The 24640-nt window shown below is 43.6% G+C and overlaps 1 protein-coding gene across 1 annotated transcript in view; it reads right to left on the bottom strand.

The window, feature by feature from the left end:
- The window catches only part of LOC132379835 (interferon-induced protein with tetratricopeptide repeats 1-like), a 39711-nt gene that overhangs the window by 6105 nt on the left and 8966 nt on the right, over window positions 1-24640 (bottom strand). Inside the window, exons 2-3 of the mRNA XM_059948113.1 lie at window positions 16824-16950; window positions 15913-16510 (exon numbers count right to left, since the gene is read on the bottom strand). Of these exons, the coding sequence (XP_059804096.1) occupies window positions 15913-16510; window positions 16824-16950 (725 nt within the window). The remainder of the gene's footprint in view (window positions 1-15912; window positions 16511-16823; window positions 16951-24640) is intronic.

Here is a 24640-nt window from a genome sequence, read left to right as displayed (position 1 = left end):
GTACTATCGGAGGTTCGTGATAGACTACTCTAAAGTGAGTCACCCTTCAAATCAGTTTCTGTGCATTGACCCTCCATTGGGGAAGGAAGGGAGGAAGAAAGGAGTGGATGGTAGAGATTATTTTAGAACTTCAGAGCCTAATGGTGTAAGATGAGTTGTGAAATAGTAAGATTCCTTTCAGTTGCTGAAGGATCTGCTGACAAAAGTGCCAGTGTGAGCTTTCACAGACCCCCGGATGCCGTACATGCTCACAGATGCCAGCAGAGAGAGCTTAGGCGGTGTTCTATATCAGGATCAGAGCGCAGGGATGAGAACTGTGGCATTCGTCAGCGGGAGTGTGTCTCGCTGAGAGAAAATCTATCCCACACACAAGTTGGAGTTCCTGGCATTGAAATGTTAGTGGTGCATAAGTTAAGTGAATATCTATATGGTGCCAAATTCGAGGTAAGGACGGACAGGAACACGTTAACTACTATCCTGACCTCGACGAAATTGGATGCTACAGGCCATTGGTGGTTGTCGGTGTTGTCTGCCTATGATTTCAGTTTGAAATACCGTCTGGGAAGCAGAAACACTGATGCCGATGCTTTGTCCCAATGTGCACATGACGGGCTGGACAGGGACGGAGAGTGGGAGCGCTTTCCTGCCATTGCAGTGAAAGCCATGTGCCAGTTTTCCATCACGGGAAGGTGCAGGAAAGGCAAGGACAGAATCGAGATGTAGATCATTTGGGAGGTTCTGACGGTACCATTCCACAAGCTTACTGCAACCTGACTGCTCTGAAGACAAAGCAGTTGCCAGAATTGAGCCCCAGGAAGTGGCAGCTGGTCAGCGAGATGACCCGTGTATTGGTACTGTTTGTTCAGCGACTGCGAAAGGAGACATGACCCAAATAGAAAAGATAAAACACTCTGCGGTGTCTCTACTGCTGAGAGAATGACCCAGACTGGAGTTGAGGAACAGATCCTACACCGGGTCACATCGCCTCCAGACCGGCCTCAGCGTTCCCAGGTGGTTCTGCCTGAGATGTATCCCAAGGAGCGTCTGAGACTGAAGATGTAGATGATGAGATAAGGAGGCCTCAAAGAGTTAGGAGTCCCCCAGATTGGCTGGACTATGTAGCACCAGGGTGTGGTTGTGTGAATGAAATCACCGGAGGAAATTACTAGTAGATACAAAACAGTTTCTTTATTAGACAAAACAAGGTACTGCAGGCATCATGTAGAGATGCCTTCGGTGGAAAGGTCTGCTCGCCCAACGTGGGGCTCGAATTTTTGTGTGTCAAACATCAAGACAGCTCCATAATTTCAATGTATGGACAATTCTTTCTGTGAAACTACACACAACCTTCACACCCTCTGATTCACATCCACACCACAGAGACTGAAATGAATTTTAATCAGCATTGTCAGGACTGGGACTCACAGCTTTTAGGAACTCTACAATGAAGGGATCCGTATATTCCATGACCACTGGAGTAAGTCTGTAAATGTAGGAGGGGACTATTGTGAAAAATAAGTGTGCCAGGTTTTCTAAAGTTGATTCCTTCTTACTTAGGACAAGAACTTATCATTACCCCTCGTATACTGTTATGCTGTAGGTATTTCATTTATCAGTTCTGTAAGAGCAGTTTGTTCTGCTTTCAGTCTTTTTGGGTTATTGATGAAGATAAGTGATGTTGTGGAATGTGTGCCATCCAATTAAAGGGAGGTTTTCTTGGTGAGGGACAATAAGGTTGGTTTTGGGCTTGTGTTCGGTGGGAGATGGAGAGAGAAGATGCTTGGGAGATCTGGGCACAGCATACGATCCAGTGGTAGACTCGTTTGCTCGAGATGGATCATGAGCGATGTTTGAAGGGTGGTGTGGGCTTTTACGCTGATCGAAGCCCAGCGCGTGTTCTCAGCAGAGAAGTTCAAGATAAGGTCCAACTTGTGCACATTTGACTGTTTCATTAGAATGGGCTCTTTTCTTTTTGTTATTCTTGTTTTTACTTTTGTTTCTTCTTTCCTAAGTCTTCAGTTAAAATTCATAAATATAATTCCTTTAATCATATACAGTCAGACATCCCACCTCTCCCTGAAGTACTGAGCGTCTCCTGCATGTTGATAGCCCCTCCCTGATCCCTGCAAATCATATACAATATTCCAGAAATTTATTTGGGCGGGCTTAACAATCGACTTCTCTCTCTCTTTCATTGTCCAAAGTAAAATCTGTGAGCACAGGACAGTTGGGATTCAAAGAGCCCTGCCAGGTGATGAAGCTGTTTTTGATACTGCCAAATTCTAATTGTGATGTAGAAAGGGAATTCAACATGGTGCGTCACATTAAGACAGAATTCAGAAGTCAGCTGTCTCACAAAACATTTGTCAATCTGATATCTTGCAATATTAATAGAATCATTGACACAGACTGCTATGATGTTGAGATTTCTGGCAAAATGCTCAAATCTGCCAAGCAAGCCACATCACAGTACAAGAAACTTTGCAAAAGAAATAGAAAAGCTATTTACATTAGTGTTGAGCTATTAGCATTGAGACTGCCAACAATCTAGTCAATAAGGAACAGAAATATATAGAAATACATGTATATATATCTGTGTGTATATAGTTTCAGTATGTGATCAAATCAATTGTTGTGTTCTTTCATAATCAAATGTCCTGCATACATCCACCCATGGCTGGTGTTGGGGGGGGGGGTGAATATTAGGTTGTCGGGGCGGGGTGGTGGTGCTACCTCCCTGAAATGGGTGTTTGCAGGGTTGTATGTCTGTACAGTGTACTGTCTATAATTTCATGGCACCAATTTGTAACAGGGTAGCAAATTACACAGCATCCTCACAAACTGGGGTTTGGGGTGGGAGAAGCCGTCTCAATCTCACGAGCTGGGCGGGACCGGAGAGTGTCTTCACTAGACTTACGCAGCCAAGGAAACCAGTTGCCTTTTCCAGTTGTCTGAAAGTGCAGTAACAGATTACTTCAACTGAAAAGCATCAATATCTCTGCTCGTTACTGTTATTCCCACGAGTTCACTTTTTCTATTTATCAGCAATCTGCAATTCTGTTCACAATTCTAGTGCCCTGGTTGACATCTTTACTGTAGGTATTTCATTTATCAGATCTGTAAGAGCAGTTTGTTCTGCTTTCAGTCTGTTTGGGTTAGTGATGAAGATAAGTGATGTTGTGGAATGTGTGATATCCAATTAACGGAAGGTTTCCTTTGTGAGGGACAATAAGGTAGGTCCTGTCTCCCTTTCTCTTCACCATCCACACCTCGGACTTCAACTACTGCACAGAGTGTTGCCATCTTCAAAAGTTTTCTGATGCCTCTGCCATAGTTGGATTCTCAGCAAGGGAGATGAAGCGGAGTACAGGGCTGCGGTGGGAAACTTTGTTACATGGTGCGAGCAGAATCATCTGCAGATTAATGTGAAAAAGACTAAAGAGCTGGTGGTGGACTTGAGGACTGCTAAGGCACCGGTGACCCCTGTTTCCATCAAGGGGTCAGTGTGGACATGGAGGAGGATTACAAATACCTGGGGATACGAATTGACAATAAACTGGACTGGTCAAAGAACACTGAGGCTGTCTACAAGAAGGGTCAGAGCTGTCTCAACTTCCTGAGGAGAATGAGGTCCTTTAACATCTGCCAGACGATGCTGAGGATGATCTATCAGTCTGTGGTGGCCAGTGCTATCATGTTTGCTGTTTTGTGCTGAGGCAGCAGGCTGAGGGTAGCAGACACCAACAGAATTTAGAAACTCATTCGTAAGGCCAGTGATGTTGTGGGGGTGGAACTCGACACTCTGACGTTGGTGTCTGAAAGGAGGATGCTGTCCAAGTTGCATGCCATCTTGGACAATGTCTCCCATTCACTCTATAATGTACCAGTTAGGCATGGGAGTACATTCAGCCAGAGATTCATTCCACCGAGATCCAGCACTGAGCATCATAGGAAGTCATTCCTACCTGTGGCCATCAAATTTTACAACTCCTCTCTCAGTGTCAGACACCCTGAGCCAATAAGCTGGTCCTGGACTTTCTGTGCAAGAGCCAGCAGCTGCTCATTGTTTAAGCTTTTCAAGTTTATAACTGCACAAACGCGCCCTTTCATGGCGAGATTTAACACCAAACATGTTGCTTGTTTTCAGTAGATGTGTCCTGAGCATGGGCATTAGGAGGAGAGTTGCCAAAATCTCCATTTCAATGTGGACAGAGATATTTTTAAAAACGTATAGTGTGGACGCCTATTGTTTGGACCGGACCGGCCCCAGCATTCCCAGATGGTTTTGCCTGAGAAGTATCCCAAGGAGTGTCTGAAACTGAAGATGTAGACGATGAGATAAGGAGGTCTCAAAGAGTCAGGAGTTCCCCAGATAGGCTGGTCTATGTAGTTGTTGCGTGAATGAAATTACCAGAGACAATCACCAGTAGATATAAAACAGTTACTTTATTAGACAAAACAAGGTACAGCAGGCATCATGTAGAGATGCCTTCGGTGGAAAGGTCTGCTGGCCCAACATGGGGCTCGATTTTTTATGTGTCAAACGTCACAAGACAACTCCATATTTTCAATGTGTGGTCAATGCTTTCTTTGAAACTACACACAACCTTCACACCTCCTGATTCACATCCACACCACAGACATCGAAATTAATTTTAATCAGCATTGTCTGGACTGGGATTCTCAGCTTTAAGGAACCCATTGTTCAGATCTGCACCCCAAATTAAACTCACAATACAGTTTCGGATGTGAAGACTGACAGCCAAATTCAATTGTTAAAGGTACATATCCTAAACCCAAAACTCAGTCTAACACAGGGAAACAGAAGGTTGAGACTATCCCCCAGTGAGATATGTCTCTACTACTTACAGTTGGATTGGAGGTTTGACATCAAGAAAATCCTCTGAAGACGGTGTTACTAATGACAAGATAAGAAATTATTTCAAGGTCATGAGGACATGAATTTTTGTGGTGGGGGAGAGTGCAATGCTTTGGTTCACAGCTACAAATTAGGAAATGCGTTATACAGCTCTCGTTACATGCACGTGCAGTTCAACCCTTTGAGTGAATATGCAGAAAGTTTGAAGCTAATAACTCATCTCCTTCTACCTTATGCCATGAACTTATCAATCACCCCTCCCGTTGTGGATGACTTCTGGAGGTCGAAGACCCTGACTTCTACAAGAAGGGATGCGTATGCTCCAAGTCGTCTGTCAATGTAGGAGGGGACTATGTTGAAAAATAAAAGTGCTAGGTTTTCTAAAACTGACTCCTTCTACCTTAGGCCACAAACTTGTCAATCACCCCTCGTGTACTGCTATGATGCAGGTATTTCACTTATCAGTTCTGTAAGAGCAGTTTGTTCTGCTTTCAGTCTGTTTGGGTTATTGATGAAGATAAGTGATGTTGTGGAATGTCTGCCATCCAATTAAAGGGAGGTTTTCTTGGTGAGGGACAGTAAGGTTGGATTTGGGCTTGTGTTTGGTGGGAGATGGAGAGGGAAGATTCTGGGGAGATCCGAACATCGCGTACGATCCAGTGGTAGACTCGTTTGTATGAGACAGATTGCGAGTGACGTTTGAAGGGTGGTTTCAGACTGACTTAAGGCCCAGCGCGTGTTCTCAGCAGAGAAGTTAAAGATGAGCTCCAACTTGTGCACATCTGACTGTTTCATTAGAAGGTGCTCTTTTCTTTTTGTTATTTTTCCTAACCCTTCAGTTAAGATTCATAAACACAATTCTGTTAATCATATACAGTCAGACATCCCACCTCTCCTGGAAGTTCTGGGAGTCTCCCGCCTATTGCTAGCAGCTCCCTGATGTCCGCAAATTATATAGAATATCTTGGAAATTGATTTTATATATATATATATATACTCTGCTGGACTCTGAATTTCTCTCAGTCCTCAGGTGTGCCGCATTTTCTGACTAATTTATATGTTTCTTCTCTGGACTTGATACTATCCCTAATTTCCCTTGTCAGCCATGGGTGCACTAACTTCCCTGGTTTATTCTTTTGCCAAACTGGGATGAACAATTGTTGTAGTTCATCCATGCAATCTTTAAATGCTTGCCATTGCATATCCATTGCAACCCTTTAAGTATCATTTGTCAGTCTATCTTAGCTAATTCACGTCTCATACCTTCAAAGTTACCCTTCTTTAAGTTCAGAACCTTTGTTTCTGAATTAACTATGTCACTCTCCATCTTAATGAAGAATTCCACCATATTATGGTCACTCTTACCCAAGGGGCCTCACACGACAAGATTGCTAACTAACCCTTCCTCATTGCTGAATACCCAATCTAGAATGGCCTGCTCTCCAGTTGGTTCCTCGACATGTTGGTTCAGAAAACCATCCCACATCCATTCCAAGAAATCCTCTTCCTCAGCACCCTTACCAAGTTGGTTCACCCAATCTATATGTAATCTACATTCCACTGCATGCATGCATAATGGAACAGTGCAGCTGAATTTTGTTCCTTTGAGGACCAGGTACTACAGTGTGTGCTGATACAGAACCTTCTGGATCCGGAGACTTGTTTATGAGGTCAAGCAGCACATCTGCTCTTACCCCATTATCCTGCCACTCCACCAGAGATAGGGTACCTCTTGTCCTCACCCACCAGCCAACCAGCCTTCATGTCCAGCACATAATTCTTCAAAACTTTGGCCACCTCCAACGGTCCCCACCACCTAGCAGATCTTTCTCTGCCCACACTTTCTGTTTTCTGCAGGGATTTTCCCTATGCTACTCCCTTGTCTATTCGTCCCTCCCCACTGATCTCCCTTCTCAAACCCATCCTTATAAGCCAAACAAGTATTACACCTGCCCCTACACCTCCTCACTCACTGCCATTCAAGGCCCTAAACAGTCCTTCCAGGTGAGCCGACACTTCACCTGAGAGTCTGTTGAAGTTGTTTACTGCGTTCGGTGCTCCCAGTGCGGCCTCGTGTACATCGGTGAGTCCCAACATAGATCGGGAGACTGTTTCGCTGAGCACCTACACTCTGTCTGACCGAACAAGTGGGATCTCCCTGTGGCCAGCCCCTTCAGATTCAGTTTATTGTCATTTAGAAACCACAAGTGCAATGCAGTTAAAAAATGAGACAATGTTTCTCCAGAATGATATCACAAAAGCATATGACAAAACAGACGACACCAGAAAATCCACATTACTTTTGGCAATCCCCAAACCAGAGTCCAGAGAGGCTGCTGCGTAATAATATCATGCTACTGTCTTAGCACATTCCACAGAAAGGAGTTCCAAATCCACCAGACAAACAAGACCAAAAACCTAAAGCTACAAGACCTGCACAAAACCACATAGTTACAACAGTGCAAACAATAGCATAATTGATAAAAAAACAGCCCATGGGCATAGTAAAAATAGTCCAAAGATGTTAACGGACTATAAGTTCAAAAGAAATCACCACAGTTTCTACAAGTCCCCAGGGTCCCGACAGACTCGCCATCCCACGCCGGCGGCAGAAGGGAATACCCCCGCTATGGACTTCCAGGGCGCCGCCCGACTCAGCCTCGCAGACGCAGCACACAATGAAAGCGACCTGACCGCAGCGGACTTCGAATCTATCAAACCTTTGAGCCTCCGGCACAGCTTCTCTGAGCACCATCCTCTGCCGAGTGTATTAAGACGGCCCTGCCAACGGCTATTGGCGATGTGACCCCAAGGACTGGGGTCCTGTTTTTCCCAGCAGTCCCGGACCTCACAGCAGCAGCAGCAACGAAGAAGGTCTTTCTGGAGATTTCCAGATGTCCTTCCATGTTCCCACATCCGTTTTCAACTGATTATGATTGCGCACAGCATCCCACTTCACAAATAACAGATAATCAGCTCCGGAGTGGCTGCTGCAAGCTGCGTCATGCCGCCATCTTGGATTTTGTCCACCTCCCATATGGTCATCCATGGCCTTCTCCACTGTTGTCATAAAGTCACCCTATATGGGTAGCCTACAATCTGATGACGTGAAAATCAACTTCTCAAATTTCTGATATCTAGTAATGCCCCCCATCACTTTCCCACCACCTCTTTCTCCATTTCCCATTCCCTTTTCCCTCTCTTACTTCATTCTGCAAATGGATCCACAACTTCCTAACCGGAAGACCACAATCTGCATGGATTGGTGATAATAGCTCCTCCTCACTAATGATCAACACTGGTGCACCTCAGGCATGTGTGCTTAACCCACTGCTCTATTCTCTCTATACCCATGACTGTAGGGCTAAGCATAGCTCAAATACCATCTATAAATTTGCTGATGATTAATCCGTTGTTGGTAGAATCTCAGATGGAGGAGATATGCCAAGCGGTGGAGTGGTGTTGCAGCAACAACTTTGCACTCAACGTTAGTAAGATGAAAGAGCTGATTGTGGACTTCAGGAAGAATGAGATGAAGGAACACATGCCAATCCTCATAGAGGGACCAGAAGTGGAGAGAGTGAGCAGCTTCAAGTTCCTGGGGGTCAAGATATCTGAGGACCTAACCTGGTCCCAACATATCAATGCAATTATAAAGAAGGCAAGACAGCAACTATATTTCAATATGAGTTTGAAAGATTCGACATGTCAACAAATACACTCAAAACTTCTATAGATGTACGGTAGAGATTATTTGGACAGGCTGCATTATAGTTGATGCAGGCTCTTCTACACATAGAAACATAGAAAATAGGTGCAGGAGTAGGCCATTCAGCCCTTCGAGCCTGCACCACCATTCAGTATGATCATGGCTGGTCATCCAACTCAGAATCCTGTACCTGCTTTCTCTCCATGCCCCTGATCCCTTTAGCCACAAGGGCCATATCTAACTCCTTCTTAAATATAGCCAATGAACTGGCCTCAACTGTTTCCTATGGCAGAGAATTCCACAGATTCACCACTCTCTGTGTGAAGAGGTTTTCCTCATCTTGGTCCTAATGTGTGACCCCTCGTTCTGGACTTACCCAACATCAGAAACAATCTTCCTGCATCAAGCCTGTCCAATCCCTTTAGAATTTTGTATGTTTCAATAAGATCCCCCCTCAATCTTCTAAATTCCTATGAGTATAAGCCTAGACGATCCAGTCTTTCTTCATATGAAAGTCCTGCCATCCCAGGAATCAATCTGGTGAACCTTCTCTGTACTCCTTCTATGGCAAGAATGTCTTTCCACAGATTAGGGGATCAAAACTGCACACAGTACTCCAGGTGTGGTCTCACCAACTGCAGAACAGTAGAACCTCCCTGCTTCTGTACTCGAATCCTCTTGCTATGAATGCCAACATACCATTCACCTTTTTCACCGCCTGCTGTACCTGCATGCCCACTTTCAATGACTGGTGTACAATGACACCCAGGTCTCATTGCACCTCCCCTTTTCCTAATTGGCCACTATTCAGATAATAATCTGTTTTCGTGTTCACATTTGTCCAGATTAAATTGCATCTGCCATAAAGTTGCCCATTCACCTAACCTATCCAGTTCAACTTGCATCCTCTTAGCATTCTCCTCACAGCTAACACTGCTGCCCAGCTTCGTGTCATCCGCAAACTTGGAGATGCTGCATTTAATTCCCTCATCTAAATCATTAATATATATCTTGTAAACAACTGGGGTCCCAGCACTGAGCCTTGCGGTACCCTACTTGTCACTGCCTGCCATTCTGAAAAGGTCTGGTTTATTCCCACTCTTTGCTTCCTGTCTGCCAACCAATTCTCTATCCATATCAGTACCATACCCCCAATACCATGTGCTTTAAGTTTGCACATTAATCTCCTGTGTGGGATCTTGTCAAAGGCCTTTTGAAGATCCAAATATACCTCATCCACTGGTTCTCCCCTATCCACTCTGCTAGTTACATCCTCAAACAATTCTATAAGATTCGTCAGACATGATTTTCCTTTCACAAATCCATGCTGACTTTGTCCAATGATTTCACTGCTTTCCAAATGTGCTGTTATCACATCTTTGAAAACTGACTCCAGCATTTTCCCGACCACTGATGTCAGGCTAACTGGTCTATAATTCTCTGGTTTCTCTCTCCCTCCTTTTTTTAAAAAGTGGGGTTACTCCTATGTCCTATCCTTTGATTGCAACAATTTTTTCTAGTTTGCTTAAGAAATGGATCATGCATTCCACAATGTAGTGTCAAACCATCCAAGTTTGAGATAGATAATCTACTGATATCTAAAATAAATCTGATATCTCCTTCTTTTTTCTCAATCTCACCGTCTCTATCTCTGGAGACATCTTATATGCTGAAGTCTATAATAAATCCATGGACTCTCACAGCTACCTGGACTATAACTCATTTGATTGTATCACTTGTAAAAATGCCACTCCTTCTCTCAATTCCTCCGTCTCCGCCGCATCTGCTCTCAGTCTGAGTCTTTTCATTCTAGAATGAAGAAGATGTCCTTCCGTCCTCCCACCAACCTACCAGGGATATGGTTCCTCTTGTCCTCATCTACCATCTGACCAGCCTCCACATCCGGCAAATAAGTCTACGGAATTTCTGCCATCTCCTATGAGATCCCTCCGGCAAATTTTTCCCTCACCCCCACTTTCTGCTTTCCACAGGGATCGGACTCTATAAGACTCCTTCTTCATTCATCCCTCCCCACTGATCTCGCTTCTGGCATTTATCCTTGCAAGAGGAACAAGTGCTAAACCTGCCCCTACACCTTCTCTCAAGTTACCTTTCAGGGCCCCTAACAGCCCTTCCAGGTGAGGCAACACTTCACCTGTGAGTCAATTGGAGTCATATACAGCATCCAGTGGAACTTGAATAATGTGAATAATAATAATAATTCTTTTCATCACTTTGAACTTCTTCCCTTTTTATTTCCCCTGAATGAGATGGCACTAGTATTTTGAAATTACACAAAATTTCCAGTCTTCTACGATGAGGGATTCTGAAGGTTTGCTGAAGAGCTGCAGTGACTGGTGTGTTACGGGTGGAGAGATTCACAGGCACACTGAGTGCTTTCATTTGCTCATAATGTCTCCTTAAAAAATTGGTTTGGTCCAATGATATGAGGCCCTGCCCCCTGAGTCTCTTATGGACAAAATACAGAACCCTTGCCAACTTTAGTCCTGTGGGCATGATGTTGGGAGGTTCTTCAGACAAGTCTACCACTTCAGCTCATTGACCGAGCCTGGTCCCCTTGGGTCTGTGTCAATCTACCACATCCCCATAGCTCCTACCTACCTGCAAGGAGTGTTAAGGGCTGGCATTGCAGCAGTGTGGTTGTGTGCTCCAGTTTCCTTCAACTGATCATTTATTTGTTTGTTGTAAATTGTCTCCAGCATAACTTTTAGAAGGTGAATCAAGGAGAGATGAATGAACATGTTAGGGAGAAGGGTTGGATGTATAAGTTTATTTTCATTCAAAGAATCTGCATTTGATTTTTTGCAAGAACTGATTATTTTTGCAAAGCCTATGATGAGTTACTGAATGAGATTTACTTTGAAAGCTGTGATGTCATGAAGGGAGTTAAACTGTGTAAATATAATCTTTGCATTTGAATTTATCTTGTAGATAAACTTGAATTTAAACCTGGAACTGAAACTGGTGTTCACTATAATACTTGAGAAAAGGAATTATATTTGGTTTTTTAACTAACCAGGGATAAGTAAAAAGGAAAGATTGGTCTGTAAGTTTGTAAATAGGGAATAACACTAGATGTAATGAGCTACAAAGATTGGAGTGATAAAGGAATCTCACTGATTTTAGTTAAAAAGGAACTTCTTTTGGTTTGGCATCTAAAATTTGCAACCTAAACAAAATGCTGGGATTTTGAATTGTTCTTGCTCATGCAAATATTTTGTATGTATAGTTTTTGTCTTAGAAACAAAACCTTATTTCCAAATGTGTGTGGCTTCTATTCACTGCCTCCTTGGACACCTGGATTCCTCTGACAGCCCAGTGGCACCGAGAGTAATTTGATTTTCTCAAAGATTGTGGCGACTATTCACATGTGATAAGACCAGTGCCACACAGGTGTTGCACCCTTCTTCATTACTGGAAAGGAAAGTGAGAAGACGCTGGATTTATAAAAAGGTGGGGATGGAAAGAGGGAATACAGTCGGCCCTCCTTATCCATGGGGGATTGGTTCTGAAACCCCCACCGATACCAAAAAACGTGGATGCTAATGTCCCTTATTTAACCTGTCACCATGTGGTGGACTTTAGGACTCAGCGGAACACCGGACTTTATATAACATGTCTCAGTGCGGTGGAAATTAGGACCCGGTGGCGGAGCTCTGGATCCACAGTGTTTCTGTTCACGAAAATAATCACGATCACAATTGAAAATAAGGTGGAAGTAATAAAGCGATCGGAAAGAAGTGAAACGCCATCGGTCATTGGAAAATTGTTAGGCTACAGGAGAGGAGAGTGGACCAGAGGAGAAAGGGGAGGAGGAAGGGACCCAGGAGGTAGTGATAGAGAGGTGAGAAGAGGTAAGAGGCCAGAGTGGGGAATAGAAGAAGAAGAAAGTGGGTGAGAAATTGATATTCATGCCATCAGGTTGGAGGCTGCACAGACGGAATGTAAGATGTTCCTCCAGCATCCTGAGGGTGGCCATAAGAGGAGAACATGGAATGAGATGAAACAATGGGAATGGGAATCTGAATCAAAATGTTTCGCCACCGGGAATCGTCAACATCTGTACCTGCTGGTCAATTCTGCATAAAAATGACATTCCTCTGTTCAGACGTCAGAACAGTGTGGTGACAGGAGACACACTCTTCTCCTTGTGCACAAGTAAATGAAGTATAATTATATTTTATTTAGACATATAGCATGGAACAGCCCCTACTGGCCCGATGAGACACACCCTCCAACAACACACCTATATAAACCTAGTGTGATATCAGGACAGTTTATAATGACAAATCAGCCTGCTAACAGGTTTGACTTTGGAATGAGGGAGAAAAAGCGGAGCATTGGAGGAAACTCACGTATTCACGAGGAGGAACGGAAAAACTGCTTATATACAACATCAGAATGAAACCCTGAACTCCAATGCCCCAGCTGTGCTACCGTGGTGACTGAGGAACAAGTGTCCAGTTAATTTGCGATAACAACTTCTCTCTGAGAAATTTCACATGATTGATCCCGAACTTGTGGTCATATGCTCTATTTTCTACTTTCTGCATCTCCCTTCTCATTCTTCCCCAACCCCGAACATTTTTTGGGACAAATGCTCACTTAATCTATAATCATATCTGATTTCCATAGTCTACTTACAGTGTTATCTCCTGATCAGCAGCCAAGCCCATGCACATCACAGGAATGTCTTTTGGCTATCACTATATCAACACCGTTGGTCAGGTCAAAGGCATGATCCTTGCACTATACCCTTCCAGCTTCTTGATCCATTATGAGTCCATTGGCACACAGAAACAGAGAAAACCTACAGCCCATTCAGTCAACAATGGTGTGCCATACATTTACTTACTTCAGAAATTACCTAAGGTTACCCATCACCCTCTATTCTTCTAAGCACAATGTACCGATCCAGGAGTCTCTTATAAGACCCTATCATTTCCGTCTCCACCATCGTTGCTGGCAGCCCATTCCACGCACTCACCAGTCTCTGTGTTAAAAGCTTACCCCTCACATCTCCTCTGTACCTACTTCCAAACACTTTGCAAATGTGTCCTCTCATGTTAGCCATTTCAGGCCTGCGAAAAAGCTTCTGTCTATCTGCATGATCAGTGCCTCTCATTATCTTATACACCTCTATCAGGTCAAGGCCAAGTTCACTCAACCTGTTCTCATAAAACATGCTCCCCAATCTAGGCAACATCCCTGTAAGTCTCCTCTGCAACCCTTCTATAGATTCCACATCCTTCACACTATCCACAACACCTCCAACCTTAGTGTCGTCAGTAAACTTACAAACCCATTCCTCTACTTCCTCATCCAGGTAATTAATAAAAATCACAAAGAGTACGGGTTCCAGAACAGGTCCCTGAGACACTCCAGTGGTGACTGACGTCCATGCAGAATATGACCCGTCTACAACCATGCTTTGCCTTCTGTGAGCAAGCCAATTCTGGATCCATGGAGCAAGGTCCGCTTGGATCCCATGCATCTTACTTTCTCGATAAGCCTTACATGGCCTGCCTTGTCAAGTGTCTTGCTGAAATCCATATAGACTACATTTACTGCTCTACCGTCATCAAAGTCTCCCAGACATCCCACATCTAACACAAAGTACAGAACACTGGCCCAGCAAACATACTTCCTATTCCTATACTTCACAAGTAATTTACTTCACTTCAACCCATTATCGCTGAAGCCGCGTTGTGCCAAAACCTTCCTACTCTAGACCTCTCTACTCAGACACCCACTCTATAAATCTCTCTTCATTTAAAATTCTTCCAGCAGGTCTAACTCGCTGATGTTGAAGCGTCTGCACAGTCATGCACAGCCAAGCTTGTTTGGAGTTTTGCAGATACATTGTCTTGGATGTTAATTATTATGAATGAGAAATCTAATCCTTTTTTCCTGTTAAAAGCATAATCTTTTTGAAATTTCATTAGTGATCCCCAAAGCCCCTCCACTGTCACTTCCCAGTCATTCCCCTTCCAAGCCACTCCAACACCACACTCAGCAGGTTGGAATCATGCTGTTAAGGATTTGTTGCTCATTTTCCTTTGATTTTGACAAGACAAGACCAACTTCTGCTTTGAAGCTTTAATTACAAAACACATCCTTACAGGATATTTTACAAAGATCCTTAAGATAAAATCAAACTCCATATATTTGAAAATAAAATACATCAATGATTAATAGGTTGAACAACCAACGTGAAAAAATTAACTCCACTTGCTGCAGTATCCCAAATCCCATCTTTCCAGAGTCCAGAGAAGCACAATTGAAATTAGTTTGCTCAGGGTACTTGGAGAATTAATATTTTAAAAGAAACACAATAATTGGGTCTAGCTACAAAGGGACCATTTTTACAAATTGAACACTAATGAGTAAGAGAAGGTGCTAAGAGGATATAACTAGTAAAGCAACACCCCACCAAACCGATCCTCAGATCAGATGGAAATGCATCTTTTAAACAAACCATTGGTGCTCAGATGGTAATTAAGAAAGAGCACTGACATATTCCTCAAGGCCTTCTCAATGTATTTGGTCACTTTATCCTGGATCCCATTCAGATGATACAGAATTGCTTTAATACCAAGAGCCTTGCTCTTTCGTGCATTTATTCTAAATTTCCTATCTGCCCACTTCTCCAAATTCATGCAATATTTTTCCCGTTCACTTGAGTTATATTCAATTTTTGCTCCTTTCAGGAACAGGCGAACAGCATTTGTTTCAATTTTCTTCTGGAACAGTTCAAATAACCCAGCTTCCAGTCAAATGCTCTGCATATTCTCTGGACAAATGTCCACTAACTCCACCAATCTACGGTAAGTCTCCTCTGCTCTGGAATTCTCCACACTTGTTATGCAGATGGGTGCAACATCCAGTTGTGGTGGAACAGCTGATCTTCAATGGTGCTCAATAGACTTTTCAAAGTGATACTTGCATTGACTGATCAACTCAGTTTTCTGCTGAAATTCAGAATTTTGAGGACATCTGCTGTGAGTGAATTTCAGCTTACTTCTGTAGCACAAACCAATCTGCTGGTGTAAGAAACAAGAGTGTAGAGTTAATTCAAATGCATGTTTCAACAGCTCGATTGCTTTCCCACAGACCCCCTTTGTCTATGATATTTTGCAGCATAGCGAAGCACATATGGAAGATCAGAAGTCTTCTGCAATGCTTGTTCAATTAATTCATTTACTTCTTCATTTTGCCTTAACATCTGCAGATTTAGAGCCAACAGCACCATGGCCACAGCATCATCTGGATCAGGATGCAGAACTTGTCAGAAATGCTTCACTGATTGACTCTGATCTCGGCTCTCTGGGGTTCCAGACGTTGATGTCAGACGAGTCTGTGCAGATGCAAATCCAGTCATCCACTCCAAGTTGAAAGGATCTTGCTTCAGACCCTTTGCAAAGCATGCCTTTGCCTCCTCATAGTATTCAGCACCAGAACTCATTAATGACCATCCCTTCTCCCCGTACACCTCGGGTATCATTGCTGTATAGCGAGGGCCATCACTGAGCGGTTTACAGATCATCTCCAGCTTGTCGAGATAGGACTGGGCCTCGGTCAGTTGTCCCATGTGGTAATGCACCCAGGCAAAGTTTCCATAGGTGATGATGCTTCTTCTTTCAAATTCATCTTTGTACTCCTCCCTCAGAAACTTTTCAGCTTCCATTAAGTTTTCAAAGGCTTCTTCAAAATGACCTTGCAGACAGTTTATAAAAGCAAGATGGTTGTAGAATTGAGCTTTATGTTTTACACTAAATCTAAGAGAATTTTGGAGTTTCAACCTCATATCGTCCAAGTCAATAGTTTCCTTCTGTGGCCTCCATGTGAAGTGACACTGCAGCTGATCGAGCTTCTCTTTCAATAAATCTCCCGGTGTGTTGCTGCAAGAAAGAAAAAACATAATCATGAATTCCATCTGCGATCACTTGGTGTGGGTCTGACCTGCAATCCCATAAAAAGCAGATTTACCAACTGCATGAAAGCTGCCTTTTAAAGACTTTTTTTTATAATTATGACATTGAATACCTGGAAATGCTCAACCTTCAGTCTACACCTGAGGATGGAGAATGTTTCAGATCAGTAACCCAATATGAAGAATTGATTCAGGTGATGAAGATGGAAATGTGTCTCCTGAACAGCCAAGGCAGCTGATCTGTTGCTTTGTTACACTGATGGTGGACTTGGTTTTATTACCAGACGTTGAGCTCTCCCACTATTGCAGACTTTCGTTTTTTTGCCAGCAGCCTGAGCATAGCTCCAGATCTCGGTACAGAGAAGTGGTGCTTTTCCCCAGACAGCCACCAGTACTCAGACTCAATGTCTAGAAGATTGAGAACTTCAGTAACATTAGTGAGATAAAGCTGTTTTGTGAAGCCCACTAAAGTCTGGCAATTTACGAGTTGCCAGACCAGTTCACAGAACAATTGCATGAGCAACGTCCCCTGATGCTGCTGCACATTTCTGAAAGAACATAGACCAGCATCGAACATAGAACATGTTGTGCCGACCTTTAACCCTACTCTGAGATCAACTCTGCTTCCTGCTTCCTCCCAAAGGAGATGAATTTGCCGCACCGTGGATGCAGCTCCTCCATTCTGTCCTGAAAGCGGCTAGGGGCTGGAAATTATGACAGTTTAGAGTAGCATGTTCCTCTGGTGTATTACCTCAGTACTGAATGCAGCCAGTAGGCTCCAATGTGCTCAAATCTACGCAGCTGTGGTGTATGGCAGAGTTGAGTCAACCCCTACTTCTAAAAATGTTGAAGATTAAAGATTTGCATTTTTTGTCACATGTAGACCAAAACATACAGTGAAATGCATCGTTTGGCATCATATCAGATCAAAAGAATTGTGCAGGACAGTCGGCAAGTGTGTCAGCACATTTCTGACACCAAATACTCACTAAACCTAACCCGTACATCTTTGTAATATAGGATGACAGTCAAATACCCAGAGGAAATGCACACAGTCACAGAGAGAATGTCCACATTCCTTACAAATTACCGTGGAAATCAATCCGTGATAAAGTGATTACGCTGACTGCTAAGTTTTTCAAATAATGTCATTGTTCTCAGTCGTATTCCACCGAAGCCCCCTGTTTGAGGAAGACAAGTGCAGATAAACCGACTTGATCAGACTCCTACTCTCCTACTCCTCTTGCCTCTCCTGCCGTGAGTGAGGATTATTTATGATCACTTGAACTTGCTCTTGGATCTGGTGATCAGACAGAACAGAAGGCTCTTCAGAAGTCAGGAATCAGATGCAAATCTTGTGTTTACTGCCTTTTTATTACATGTTAATAACAAAAATAACAGTAAAGCACTGCAGTTCCCTGCACTGTTTCCACCCCAGCAGAGTAACGTGGGGATCACCCTAAAGTCTCATCATTCAACTATCGTATTAGCCTGTGTGTCCACTCTGGGTTTTTCAAAGTAATTGCACTGTGATCCACTAACTTTGGTGAACCACCTCCTCTATAATAATCTGTACATAAAGATAAACTGCAAGGAAACATCCTTTACCTCATGATGTTCGTTGGATGGAAAGCAATTTGTGCTCTTTCTCAGTTTGTGCGGTTCTTCTTCTGCTGAGTCTCCGTTGTTGCCTCTGATGTTCGACCTGACAACCCTTTATACTATCCATTACTTCCTGACTATCACAAGAAACTCAAATTCAAAGTCTATTGATAACACTAAGGCAATTAAAAGCAATTTGGAAGCATTTTCTGCTTTAGCATTGCTTAGCCATAGAAATAATCCATGTGTCAGTGAAATGCTAGTATAATGAGTTGTCCTGATGACCATTCCTTATCAATTAATTATAATTTACACTATTTTTAATTATCAGCAATCTGCAATTCTGTTCGCAATTGTAGTGCCCTGGTTGACATATTTACTGTAGGTATTTCATTTATCAGTTCTGTAAGAGCAGTTTGTTCTGCTTTCAGTCTGTTTGGGTTATTGATGAAGATAAGTGATGTTGTGGAATGTGTGCCATCCAATTAGTGGAGGTTTTCTTTGTGAGGGACAATAAAGTGGGTCTTGTCTCCCTTTCTCTTCACCATCCACACCTTGGAGCTCAACTACTGCACAGAGTCTTGCCATCTTCAAAAGTTTTCTGATGCTTCTGCCATAGTTGGATTCATCAGTAAGGGAGATGAGGCTGAGTACAGGGCTGTGATGGGAAACATTGTCACATGGTGTGAGTTGAACCATCTGGAGCTTAATGTGAAAAAGACTAAGGAGCTGGTGGTGGACCTGAGGAGGGTTAAGGCACCAGTGACCCCTTTTTCTATCCAAGGAGTCAGTGTGGATATGGTGGAGGATTGCCAATACCTGGGGATACGAATTGACAATAAACTGGACTGGTCAAAGAACACTGAGGCTGTCTACAAGAAGGGTCAGAGCCTTCTCTTTTTCCTGAGGAGACTGAGGTCCTTTAACATCTGCCGGACGATGCTGAGGATGTTCTACGAGTCTGTGGTGGCCAGTGCTATCATGTTTGCTGTTGTGTGCTGTGGCAGCAGGCTGAGGGTAGCAGACACCAACAGAGTCAACAAACTCATTCGTAAGGCCAGTGATGTTGTGGGGATGGAACTAGACTCTCTGACGGTGGTGTCTGAAAAGAGGATGCTGTCCAAGTTGCATGCCATCTTGGACAATGTCTTCCATCCACTCCATAATGTACTGGTTTGGCACAGGAATACATTCATCCAGAGACTGAGCATCATAGGAAGGCATTCCTGCTTGTGGCCATCAAACGTTACAACTCCTCCCTCATTGTGTCAGACACACTGAGCCAATAAGCTGGTCCTGGACTTATTTCTACGTGGCATAATTTCCTTATTATTATTTAATTATTTATGGTTTTATATTGCTATATTTCTGCAATATTCTTGGTTGGTGCGACTGTAACAAAATCCAATTTCCCTCGGGATCAATAAAGTATGTCTTGCTGTCTGTCTTGGGGTTGTGTTCGTTAGGAGATGGAGAGAGAAGACGCTGGGGAGAACCAGTCATAGCATACGATCCAGTGGTAGACCAGCTCGTTCGAGATGGATTGTGAGTGAGGCTCGGAAGGTGGTGTGTGATTTCACGCTGACCGAAGGCCCAGCGTCTGAGTGACAAAGAAGTTCAGGATGAGCTGCACCTTGTGCACATTTGCCTGTTTCATTAGAATGGGCCCTTTTCTTTTTGTTTTTCTTTTCATAGAAAATGAGGCTGCGTATACACTACGCCAGATAAATCCATTACCGAAACTTTTTCTCTTTGTTTTTGCCCTATGTCCACATGAAAACGGTGTTTTCTTCCCCCAAAACTGGAGCTCTTCAGAAATGCTCTCCAAAGTGTGTAATTTTGAAAACACCGCTCAGGCAGATCAGTGTGGATGGGTAACTGGAGAAATCTGAAAACGCTCTCAGGTGGCAGCGCACCATTTCATTGTTTTTTTGAACGCAACCTCACAATTTCAGAAGAGATGGCAATGAGACTGAAGCCAGAGGAGTTAGAAATGTACTCACCAAATACTTTGAACTATAACTTACTGAATAAATAAGTATACTCACTTTGCCCTGTTTTCTGTCCTTGCTTGGATGAAGATGGTTTACCTATTTACGCAAGTACTTCTCTGACAATAGATGTGTAACAGCCTAATGTAACATTGTATGGAAATACAAGATAATACAGATGCAGACATGTTTTACACATTTAACAAGGGGATTTATTAATGCAACAGAGTCAGTCAGTTTTTCAATGTTCGTTGTCAGCCTGTTCATACTGTCCATGAACTCCCTATCAGTTGCCTCCGTACGCTCCAGTATTTGGTTTTGTTACTTTTATGTCTTTCTGCGTGAGAGCCAGCAGGTGCTCGTTGTTTAAATTTTTCTAGCTTATAACTGCAAAACGCGCACTTTCACAGTGAGATTCAACACCAAACATGTTGCTTGTTTTCGGCAGCTGTGTCCATTGCATGCACATTAGGAAGAGATTTGCCAAAATCTCCATTTCAATGTGGACGGAGATATTTTTAAAAATGTATAGTGGGGACGCCTATCATTTTTATGTGAAACCGTCCTTTTCAAAATTATCTGGTCTAGCGTGGATGTAGCCTTAGAAAATCTAAAGCACAATACAGGCCCTTCGGCCCACAATGCTGTACTGAACATGTCCTTACCCGAAAACTACCTAGGTTTACCCATAGCCCTCTATTTTACTGAGCTCCATGTACCTATCCAGGAGCCTCTTAAAATACCCCATCGTATCTGCCTACATCACTGTTGCCAGCAGGCTATTCCACGCACTTACCACTCACTGTGTAAAAAATTTATCCCTGACATCTCCTCTGTATCTACTCTCAAGCACCTTAAAAAAGTGCCCGCTTGTGTTAGCCACTTCTGCTCTGGGAAAAAGCCTCTGACTATTCACACGATGAATGCTTCACATCATCTTATACCCCTCTATTGGGTCATCTCTCAACCTATACCTCTCAGACAGTGAGTGCCATGTGCTCGTTCATTGGGTTCTGTGGGTACTATCGGAGGTTCGTGATAGACTCCTCTAAATTGAGTCATCCTTTAAATCAGCTTCTGTGCATTGACCCTCCATTGGGGAAGGAAGGGAAGAAGAAAGGAGTGGATGGTAGAGATTATTTTAGAACTTCAGAGCCTTTTGTGGTAAGATGGGATGTGAAATATGAAGAGTCCTTTCAGTTGCTGAAGGATCTGCTGACAAAAGTGCCAGTGTGAGCTTTCACAGACCCCCGGATGCTGTACGTGCTCACAGATGCCAGCAGAGAGAGCTTAGGTGGTGTTCTATATCAGGATCAGAGCACAGGGATGAGAACTGTGACATTCATCAGCTGGAGTGTGTCTCCCTCAGAGAAAATCTATCCCACACACAAGTTGGAGATCCTGGCATTGAAATGGGCAGTGGTGCATAAGTTAGGCAAATGTTTATATGGTGCCAAATTCGAGGTAAGGATGGACAGCAACCCGTTAACCTATATCCTGACCTCGACGAAATTGGATGCCACAGGCCATTGGTGGTTGTTGGTGTTGTCTGCCTATGATTTCAGTCTGAAGTACCGTCTGGGAAGCAGAAACACTGATGCTGAAGCGTTGTCCCAATGTGTGCATGACGGGCTGGACAGGGACGGAGAGTGGGAGCACTTTCCTGCCATTGGAGTGAAAGCCATGTGCCAGTTTTCCATCACGGGAAGGTACGGGAAAGGCAAGGACAGAATCGAGATGTAGATCATTTGGGAGGTTCTGACGGTGCCATTCCACAAGCTTACTGCAACCTGACTGCTCTGAAGACAAAGCAGTTGCCAGAATTGAGCCCCAGGAAGTGGCAGCTGGTCAGTGAGATGACCCGTGTATTGGTACTGTTTGTTCAGCGACTGCGAAAGGAGACAGGACCCAAACAGAAAGCTGAAACACTCTGCATTGTCTCTACTACTGAGAGAATAACCCAGACTGGAGTTGAGGAACAGATCCTACACCGGGTCACATCGCCTCCAGACCGGCCTCAGCGTTCCCAGGTGTTTCTGCCTGAGAAGTATCCCAAGGAGTGTCTGAGACTGAAGATGTAGACGATGAGATAAGGAGGTCTCAAAGAGTCAGGAGTCCCCCAGATAGGCTGGTCTATGTAGTGCCGTGGTGTTGTGTGAATGAAATCACCGGAGACAATCACTGGGAGATGCAAAACAGTTTCTTTATTAGACAAAACAAGGTACAGCAGGCATCATATAGAGATGCCTTCAATGGAAAGGTCTGCTGGCCCAACGTGGGGCTTGATATTTTATGAGTCAAACGTCAATAAACAGCTCCATAATTTCAATGTATAGTCAAGGCTTTCTTTAAAACTACACACAACCTTCACACCTCCTGATTCACATCCACACCACAGACATCGAAATGAATTTTACTCAACATTGTCTGCACTGGGATTCACAGCTTTTAGGAACCCATTGTTCAGATCTGCACTCCAAATTAAATGCAAATTACAGTTTCGGATGTGAAGACTGATAGCTGAAGTCAATTGTTAAAGGTATAAAACCTAAATCTAAAACTCACTCTAACACAGGGAAACAGAGGGTTGAGACTATCCCCCAGTGAGATATGTCACTACTACTTACAGTGGATTGGAGGATCTGACATCAGGAAATACCTTTGAAGACTGTGTTACTAATGACAAGATGAGAAATTATTTCAAGGTCATGAGGACATGAATTTTTGTGGTGGGGGAGAGTGCAATGCTTTGGTTCTCATCTACGAATATGGAGATGAGTTATACAGCTCTAGTTACATGCATGTGCAGTTCAACCCTTTGAGTGAATATACAGAAAGTTTGAAGCTAATAACTCATCTCCCTCTACCTTATGCCATGAACTTATCAATCACCCTCCGCTGTGGAGCACTTCTGGAGTTCGAAGACACTGACTTCTACAAGAAGGGATCCGTATGCTCCAAGACATCTGTAAATGTAGGAGGGGACTATGTTGAAAAATAAAAGTACTAGGTTTTCTAAAACTGACTCCTTTTACCTTAAGCCACAAACTTGTCAATCACCCCCCGTAAACTGTTATGCTGTAGGTATTTCATTTATCAGTTCTGTAAGAGCAGTTTATTCTGCTTTCAGTCTGTTTGGGTTATTGATGAAGATAAGTGATGTTGTGGAATGTGTGCCATCCAATTAGTGGGAGGTTTTCTTGGTGAGGAACAATTAGGTTGGTTTTGGGCTTGTGTTCGGTGGGAGATGGAGAGGGAAGATTCTGGGGAGATCCGGTCATCGCGTACGATCCAGTGGTAGACTCGTTTGTACGAGACAGATTGCGAGTGACGTTTCAAGGGTGGTTTCAGACTGACTTAAGGCCCAGAGCGTGTTCTCAGCAGAGAAGTTCAAGATGAGCTCCAACTTGTGCACATTTGACTGTTTCATTAGAATGGACTCTTTTCTTTTTGTTATTTTTCCTAACCCTTCAGTTAAGATTCATAAACATAATTCCGTTAATCATATACAGACAGACATCCCACCTCTCCCGGAAGTTCCGGGAGTCTGCCGCCTATTGCTAGCAGCTCCCTGATGCCTGCAAATTATACAGAATATCTTGGAAATTGATTTTTTTGAGACCGAGCGAGTGAGAGGGGGTAGAGAGAGAGAGAGAGAGAGAGAGAGAGAGAGAGATAAAGCATCCTGATTGGTCTCTCTTTGTGCTAAGTAGAACTACTAGTTTTCTAACACACACGAGGAAATCTGCAGCTGCTGGAAATTCAAGCAACACACACAAAATGCTGGTGGAACTCAGCAGGCCAGGCAGCATCTATGGGAAGAAGTACAGTTGACGTATTGGGTCGAGACCCTTCATCAGGACAATAAATTGTTGCGTTCTTTCGTAATCAAATATCCTGTATGCACACACTCTAGGAGGTGCACCGGGGGTGGGGTGGATATGGCGTTGTGGGGGCTGGGGTGGTGGTGCTACCTCCCTGAAATGGGTGTTTGCAGGGTTGTATGTCTGTCCAGTGTACTGTCTATAATTTCATGGCACCAATTTGTAACAGGGTAGCAAATTACACAGCATCCTCACAAACTGGGGTTTGGGGTGGGAGAAGCCGTCTCAATCTCACGAGCTGGGCGGGACCGGAGAGTGTCTTCACTAGACTTACGCAGCCACGGAAACCAGTTGCCTTTTCCAGTTGTCTGAAAGTCTGGAAACAGATCACATTAAATTTAACGGATCCAGTTATCCGCGCTCGCATCACAGCGATCCCTCAATCTCAAGTAAGTGTGGCTCCCTTCTCTCTGCCCTCATTCATTCACCTCTACACTCGTAATGTAAATCATCTCTCCAGCCACTGGCAAAGCTGGATCAGTTATTCACTGGTAACCCAGTGTCCACAGGCATATCACATTGCTAGTATACAATGAAACCGCTTGTGTACATCCGTCGGTGACCAGTATTAACAATGGATGCAGCCACCAGCTATTTGTCTGACCTGGATGCTGACTTCAC

Source organism: Hypanus sabinus, chromosome 22 (assembly GCF_030144855.1).
Source record: "Hypanus sabinus isolate sHypSab1 chromosome 22, sHypSab1.hap1, whole genome shotgun sequence".
In the NCBI taxonomy this organism is placed as follows: Eukaryota; Metazoa; Chordata; class Chondrichthyes; order Myliobatiformes; family Dasyatidae; genus Hypanus; species Hypanus sabinus.
This window is presented reverse-complemented; position numbering and strand designations above follow the sequence as displayed.